General features: G+C 50.8%; 1 protein-coding gene and 2 non-coding genes across 3 annotated transcripts; all 3 read left to right on the plus strand.

Moving 5' to 3' along the window:
* The first annotated feature begins 1974 nt into the window (after positions 1 to 1974).
* On the plus strand, positions 1975 to 4783 carry LOC123189825 (uncharacterized protein At1g65710). The gene is made up of 2 exons (XM_044602326.1): positions 1975 to 3287; positions 3381 to 4783. Exons 1-2 carry the CDS (start codon positions 2244 to 2246, stop codon positions 4608 to 4610), a joined length of 2274 nt encoding a protein of 757 aa, XP_044458261.1. The 5' UTR covers positions 1975 to 2243; the 3' UTR covers positions 4611 to 4783.
* A 229-nt stretch (positions 4784 to 5012) lies between these two features.
* TRNAT-AGU (transfer RNA threonine (anticodon AGU)) lies at positions 5013 to 5086 on the plus strand. Its single transcript has one exon. It is a non-coding gene; the product is annotated as a tRNA-Thr (tRNA).
* Positions 5087 to 5494: 408 nt separating this feature from the next.
* Positions 5495 to 5568, plus strand: TRNAT-AGU (transfer RNA threonine (anticodon AGU)). Its single transcript has one exon. It is a non-coding gene; the product is annotated as a tRNA-Thr (tRNA).
* Positions 5569 to 8134: the final 2566 nt, after the last annotated feature.

The raw sequence follows: 8134 nt of genomic DNA on the forward strand, positions 1-8134 counted from the left end.
GCAGCCCCGATGTGTAACATTCCACACAAAAAACTTCATGAGTATGGGGATCAACTAACAGGATTTGATGTTTCAGTGTGTCAAATTTTGCTGTGTAATCCTCTACCATGCCTACTTGACTTAGCAGCAACATTTGTCTCATGTAAAATTTGTGTTTATCGCGTCCCCATTTCTCTCTAACTGAAGTGCAGAACTCCTGCCAGGTTGCAAACACCCGGCGCTTCTGAATCATTTTGAGCCAGAGCGCAACATTACCCACACAATTCAGAAAGGCAAATTTGACCTTCATCGAGTCGGACACACTGTAAATCTCGAAGTACAACTCACAATTATCAAGCCATACTTGATAATCAGTCCCATCAAACTTGGGGAAATCCATTTTGGGAGTGCTACCAAGATGAGGAGATGTGGTGTATGTGGCTCTCTGTCGAACAGGTTGGGTGCGGGTCGCATACCGTTGTCCGGAGGCAGTCAGGGGAATCGTGGATCCCCGAGAACTGACCCCCGATGTAGCAGATGCCCGCCGTGCCCATGGGGCCGATCCATGCCGTCCGTGCGTCCTTCCACCGTGGTTGGCGGGACGCGGTTGTTGGCTGGACCTTGAGGTGGTGTGGGCGACGCTTCCAGCGCATCCAGACGCGCCGACGCGTCCTCTGCATGGAGTTGCAGGAGGGAGGCGGACTCGCTGAGGGATTTGGCTGTCGAGTCCATGGTCTTCATCCGCGCGGTGACGCCCTTGAGCTGCTCGAAGATGGAGTCGAGCTTGGCGTTCGTCTCCACCCCTTGCTGCTCCACGGTGCCCATCGCCGCCGAAATTTGGAGCTCCACAGCACTCGGCCCCCGCTTCTTCGGCGCCAGATCGCCCACCCGAGACGGCAGTTCCTGCCGAAGGATAGGAATTACAGCAGCAGACGGATTTGCTGCTCACCCCAATCGGACTGACGGATCACGCACGAATCGATGAGGAACGAATCGACTCCTGATACCAATTGTTATGCTCACAGCAGAATTCTCCCTCTCAATTGGGGTTGGTACAAATTGGGGAAGGAGGGAGGAGGAAAGATACTAGGAGAACAAAGTGGTTGGGTTATCCTTTTGTTGCTTGACGCCTCTGTTTTCCTCCTCTCGCTTCATATAGCTCGCTCCCTTGCCGTGCTCTGCTTCTCCTTCTTCTTCTCCTTCAACAACAAAAAATCGCCAACACCGGCCTGAAAGGGGCCCAGCCATACATTCCCGTCACTATTTTGGCAATTGCCGATTCCCGTTAACATGAAAATCAAGGTTAGGTTAGAGATGCAACAGGATGGGACACGTGAGACGTGACAGCCGTGCCGACTGCGGAGGCCCTTTCGTTCGTCCAGCTTTCCAGCTTTGGTTGTTCCGTGACAGTGCGGTAGGCCCCCCGGCTGCAGCGGCACTGATCAAATACTACCACATACTTTTGTCTATGCTGCGTGCTCTGCACTTTGGATTCCGTTGCTCGAAAATACGGCGTATTTTGAATCCCACAAGCCGCCGGTACGAAGCTTTGCCGTTGGGTCCGTACGAGATGGAGGTGACGTTCGCGTTGCGACGGTGGCACGCGCGGTCAAATGCTGAGCCAGGGTCAACGGATCAAGGGTGACGGAGGCGGACCCATGGTCCATCCTATCCAGATGTGATTCAAATCGTACTCATCGCAAGCTGCGGTTCAATTCTCCATGACACGTCAAGACGAGATTCTCTCCCCGCTGAGGCCAAGGAAGAATACTCGAATACTCGAATCAGCATGACACGTAGCTCTGGACGTGCTCCCAACACAACGGTCGATTCTTTGCGTTCAAAAAATACTCCACATATACAAATAGTAGAAAATGTCCGGTCTCAATTTGAATCGAGACGCCTACAACCGGGGGTAGTGGGCGGAACCATTGGCCGCGCCCACAACGGCTTTCTCCTGTGCGCACCGTGCGCCGCTCGGGCCGCGCACAGCCCCCGACGCACGGAGCGGCCACAAAATTTTGAAATCCCCTCGAGCTCTCTCTCTCTCTATCGGTCACCAGACGCCACTGCCAGCAGCCACTAGTAGGAGTACAAAACACTCTCTCCGAGGCGCACTTTACTGTAATCCACTCGCCCCAAAGCTGTGTCCTGCGCGCGCTCAAACGCCGGGCACCACCTCAGCTCAACTCCGGCCCACCCCCACCCTCACCCTCACCGCTGCTCCGCCCCCAAAGCCCCAGGTCCCGGATCCGTCGGAGCTAATGGGTCTCTGCCTCAGCAAGAAGCAGCAGCAGCGGCGGCGGCAAGAGGAGCAGCCGCGCAGTGCGGCCAAGAAGAGCGGCAAGGACGCCGGCCCGCTAGTGCCGGAGGTGAAGAAGGCGCCGACGACGGCCAAGCCGGCGCCGTCCAGGAAGGCGACTGCGCCTAGGGCGGAGGAGCCGGCGGCGGACAAGCGGACGGTGTTCGTGGTCAAGGCTGCCGCCGCCGCCGCGGCTGCCGAGGTGGCGAGCGGCGGGGAGAGCGACGGGGTGAAGAGGGCGCCCCCAGCTCCGACCGCGCCGGTCGAGGAGGCAGCGAAGCCGGCGGTTGTTAGCAGGGTGCCGGTGCGTACCTCGAGCTGCACCAAGGAGGAGGTGGACGCGATTCTGATCCAGTGCGGCCGGCTCAGCCGCAGCTCGTCGGCGTCGGGGGAGGCGGCTGCGTCGGGCGAGAGCGGCGGGGGCCACCGCAGGTACTCTGGATCCAAGAGGAGCTACGACTTCGACCGGGAGAGGAGGGCTGGGGGCGTCGACGACGAGTGCGACTGGGACAGGCTGGGCGGCGGCGCCGCCGCGTCGAGGCCCTCGCCGCGCCGGAGGACGCCGGACCGTAAGCGGTCGGCGAGCCACGAGAGCCGAAGCGGTGCCGGGAGCGGGAGCAGGAGGGTGAGCCGCTCGCCGGGACGGCGCGGCGAGGGCGCACCCGCGGCGGCGAGCTCCGTGGGCATCGAGCGGTTCGCGCGGCAGCCCGGGAAGTTGGTGTCGGTCCCGGCCCGAGAAAAAGGGCGCGCGCCGTCGCCGGTGAAGGCTGCACCGGCAGGGAAGAGGTATGCGTCGCCAACCCTGAGGTCCAACTCCCCCGCAAGGGTGGCGGCCGTCGCGAATGAGAACGCCGGGGTGCCGCCGACGCACGGGCCGTCGCTGAGCCGAAGCTCGTCGAGGAAGGCCGATAACTCGCCGTACCGTCGCAACCCCATGTCGGAGCTCGACGAGAACGCACTGGCCAACAACCACCACACCACCAACAACGGCAAGCCCCAAAACAAGGTAAGGATCAATAAAATCTTCAGTATTTAGAGCATTTTAGCCATCAATTTTGTCCACCAAATTGCTCATCAAATCCTTCAATTATGCGCGCAGAAACCCATCGAGAGTGTCGCTGCCGTTTCACAGAGGTTAGGGGAGCGCTGCCAGATCACGAAGGACAAGGCGGAGATCATGGAGGAGGCCGTGGCGTCGGACACCAAGGCACCGTCCGCGAGGATGAACGCGACGCACACGGTGAGCATTGTGGCCGAGAGCGTCGTCAACAACACGAGGGCGGGGCCTGGGTGCCGGTCGTCCCGGCGGTCCTCGCGGGACTTCGACCACAGCGGCAGTTCTTTCGCCTTCATGGAGGATGCCGTTGCGCCAGACACCAGAGCGCCGTCTTCCAAGATCAACGCGACGCACTCGGTGAACATTGTGGCCGAGAGCGTCGCGAGCACAAAGGCGGGGCCGGTGGGCCGGTCGTCGAGGAGGTCGTCCCGAGACTTCGACCACGCCTTCCTGAATGAGGCCAGGGCGTCGGAGACAAAAGCACCGTCGTCCAGGATGAACGCGACGCACACGGTGAGCATCGTGGCCGAGAGCGTCGCCAACCCGAAGGCCGGGCCGGCAGGCCGGTCGTCCAGGCGGTCATCCCGCGACTTCGACCACAACGGCAACTCCTATGCCTCCCTGCTCCTCGAGGACATCCAGAGCTACCACCAGCAGAACGCCAGCGACACGGCCGCGGCGGCGCCGGCGTTCTCGCTCCCGGCGTGCGTGTCCAAAGCCTGCTCCATCCTTGAAGCGGTCGCGGACCTCAACTCCTCGCCATCGGAGAACAGGAGCTTTGAGCTCGACCGGTCGGCCGACGACAAGGGGTCGGCCAACGTGAGCTGCTACAGCGCCGGGAAGGCGGCGGCGGCGGGCACGCACGTCGTCGAGTCCGAGGTCGTTGTCAAGGACGACCTCATGGAGCCGAGCCTGCACAAGTACGTGTCCGTGCGGGACATCCGCGGCGAGGCCGAGCCGCAGGAGTCCGCCGGGAGCAACAGCTTCGCCGGCAACCCGTGGACGTGCTCGTGGGAGCCCAATTCCGTCGACTCCACCGACCGGACGTGGACGGCCTCGCAGTCCAACAGCGACGATGCCGAGCAGCGCAGCGGCGGCACGGTCGGCACACTTGAACAGTCTTGGCAGAGCAAGCAGGAGTCCGGTGTCCGTCCGCGGTTGGGCTCTGCCGGCAGTGCTCAGCTCGGGCACGGTGCTCAACGGGGCGGCGGCGGCGGCGGCGTCGCGCGATCCGATGCTCGGACTGCCTCGGCGAACTCTTCTAGCGCTTAGCAAAAATGACAATGCTGCTGTCATTTTTATGCGTTCTGGTTTTATAAACTTGTAGCAAGACGGCTTGCTGTTCTTTGATTCATTTGATAATATCTTGGCGACGTACTTGTCCTTGGTAATCCAATGACGAACGCTTGAACTATGAATATGAAACTTCTGAAATGGATTACGCACCTTCTTGTTTCCTAGTAGATACTATATTTTTTGGCATGTTTCTATGTTCAAAACCTATTATATAATTGTTCGTCATGTGATTGAACACTTCTAATTTGTTGAAACGAGTTATGAGATCCATCAATTTTAGATAGACTGATCATTACGAGATGAAACTCTGGTCAACCAAGAACAATTAGTTGATCCTGTAACCCATATATAGCTTGGTTTCTAAAATTTGTCCGCAGCGCTTTCATAGCTCAGTTGGTTAGAGCACCCGTTTAGTAAGCGGGAGGTCTTGAGTTCAACTCTCAATGAAAGCACTTTTGTTTGTTTCATATGTTTTTGACTATAAGTTAGCAATAGATTTTGGCTTTCTAGACGTACTCAGCAATATTTTTATCATAGCATCGTTTCTATTCTAGAAAGACAATGTCTCATTTTTTTTCACGAACTTCTAGGATCTCTTTGATTCACGTGATCCGCAGAACACACGAATAGAAACACCAAGATTAGAGTGTCATCTCGTGTTGCATTGACGAGTGTTAATATCACGAGAAAAACAAAATAATTTTAACAAGATATCTGAGTGGATGGAAATTTTCCTCCAAAACATAATGCAATGCCTTCTTGAGAATAAAAAACTCAAAAAGATTTCATCACACGAACCAAATGATGTACATATGAAAACAAGTCCTAAAGATTCAAATCCTCCAAAATTTATTTGTAGTGCTTTCATAGCTTAGTTGGTTAGAGCACCCGCTTAGTAAGCGGGAGGTCTTGAGTTCAACTCTCAATGAAAGCATTTTTGTTTGTTTCATATGTTTTTGACTAAGTTAGCACAGATTTTGGCTTCCTAGACGTACTTAGCAATATTTTCATATTTTTATCATAGCATCGTTCCTATTCTAGAAAGACAATGTCTCTCATTTTTCACGAACTTCTAGGGTCTCTTTGATTCACGTGATCCGCAGAACACACGAATAGCAAAACACCAAGATTAGAGTGTCATCTCCCCTCGAATCCTACATGAATTTGTATTGAAGAGTGTTAATATCACAAGAAAAACAAAATAATTTTGACAAGATATCTGAGTGAATGGAAATTTTCCTCCAAAACATAATGCAATGCCTTCCTGAGAATAGAAAACTCAAAAAGATTTCATCACGCGAACCAAATGATGTACATACGAAGACAAGTCCTAAAGATTCAAATCCTCCAAACTCTCAATGAAAGCATTTTTTTGTTTGTTTCATATGTTTTTGACTAAGTTAGCACAGATTTTGGCTTCCTAGACGTACTCAACAATATTTTCATATTTTTATCATAGCATCGTTCCTATTCTAGAAAGACAATGTCTCTCATTTTTCACGAAATTCTAGGGTCTCTTTGATTCACGTGATCCGCAGAACACACGAATAGCAAAACACCAAGATTAGAGTGTCATCTCCCGTTGAATCCTACATGAATTTGTATTGACGAGTGTTAATATCACGAGAAAAACAAAAGAATTTTGACAAGATATCTGAGTGGATGGAAATTTTCCTCCAAAACATAATGCAATGCCTTCCTGAGAATAAAAACTCAAAAAGATTTCATCACGCAAACCAAATGATGTACATATGAAAAAAGTCCTAAAGATTCAAATCCTCCAAAATTTCTTTATTTTTTCTTTGAATCAAAGAAGCCCTAACTATGTTGAGCTCATATTAGTAACATGATGCTTTCTCTATGTTGCAATCTCGCTTTTTTCGAGATAACAACATGAATTATTGATCAGTTACAAAAAGAGGAATACAAAGATTGTCTAGAGGGTTTATGAACCAAACATAGTGTCAAACCACGACGGAGTTTGCCAGTCAAGCCAACCGATGCACTTCTTCGTTCACTTTTTGTCAACCATGCCGGAACCTAGACACTGTGAATTGTCATCATTGAACTTCAATCTTCGTGATCATGCAATTAATAAGTCGTCTGATGAGAATGGGTTTAACTTTCAACGAAAGCATTTTAATTTCGTTAATCTCGCTTTGGACAAGGTTAGCACATATTTTGGATTTCTAAACGTATTTAGCAATACTGAGCAATATTTTCCTACTTCACATCATTTTTATTATATTAAGACATCATCTCTTCTTTTTTAGTGAACATCATTTTGTTTGAGCGTTAATGAACTTCTAGAGCCTCCGTTGGTTCAAGTGTTCCTCAAACCACAAGAATATGATAAACAAAACAAGATTAGAGTGTCATATCATATTGAATCCTACAAATTTGCATAAAAAGTTTTTGATATGAAAGGTAAAGAAAAAGAATTGCTACCAGAGGTTTGAGTGGATAAAAAAATCTTCCAAAATATGGATTGCATTTACTGTTGGGAAAAGTAGTAGAAAGCAAAAAAATCGCTCTACGATCAACTAGGAACACTATGAAGATGTGGTTTGGATTGGATCGTTACCAATCCGAGTTGCAGCGGAAGAAGAGTCGATGTAGATCTTACTTAAAGTCCCTCGAACAGTAGATGAACGAGTCCTCGAATCGTCCATGAACAGTCTCTCGAACAAAAGACCGAAAGCACGACCTCTCCACGGATTGCAAGTGTACGGTCTTCACGTTCTGGCATCGCTTTGCCAACCAGAGCTAATCGTCGCTGGAGAATTAGAGGGAGGAGATTAGAACCACACTAGACTTCTAATTATGAGGATTAGAGATGATCTAGATCTAGCTCTAATCGAAACAACTAGGACTAGAGGAGGCTCCAAAAACTTGTGTGTCGAAAAGTGCCAAAACCTCCAGTATATGTATGTTGGAGGGAGAGGAGGGGGCACCACAAGGGTGGGAGGATCACCCCCTTGCGACAACCATGAAGAGGGGGGGTCCCCCCTTCAATTCGACCTCCCGTGCGCCACCCCTATTTGGCCCAAGTGGCCCAATATGCTTTCCACCACTTGGCCTTTTAATGACTGTTCATATTAAATTAAATATAAAAGCCTCTTAACTATCATTAGAGCCTTATAATGTTAGTTTAACATCACTGGAAACATTTTCTGCATATATATATTATGTATCGGCAATATCCGGTATTGCCCGATAAACCCCGAACCCTTCCGGTGACCCTAAAATGTTTCCGGTTCCACTTGAAACTATTTCAAATATTAGTGAAACTATTTCACAAATATTTTTCCGTTACTCCTATCCTACTAACACTCATCATATCATGATTACCTTAAACTTGTGACCCTGTAGGTTCGGTAAAACATAGACATGAACAAAACCCCTTTCATTCGATGACTGATAGCGCAACTGTGGACGTACATATCAAATCATATGAGTACATGAATGACATTCGAGTGGACCTTTGGTTATCTTGTGTT

This window comes from Triticum aestivum, chromosome 2A (genome assembly GCF_018294505.1).
Source record: "Triticum aestivum cultivar Chinese Spring chromosome 2A, IWGSC CS RefSeq v2.1, whole genome shotgun sequence".
Lineage (NCBI taxonomy): Eukaryota > Viridiplantae > Streptophyta > Magnoliopsida > Poales > Poaceae > Triticum > Triticum aestivum.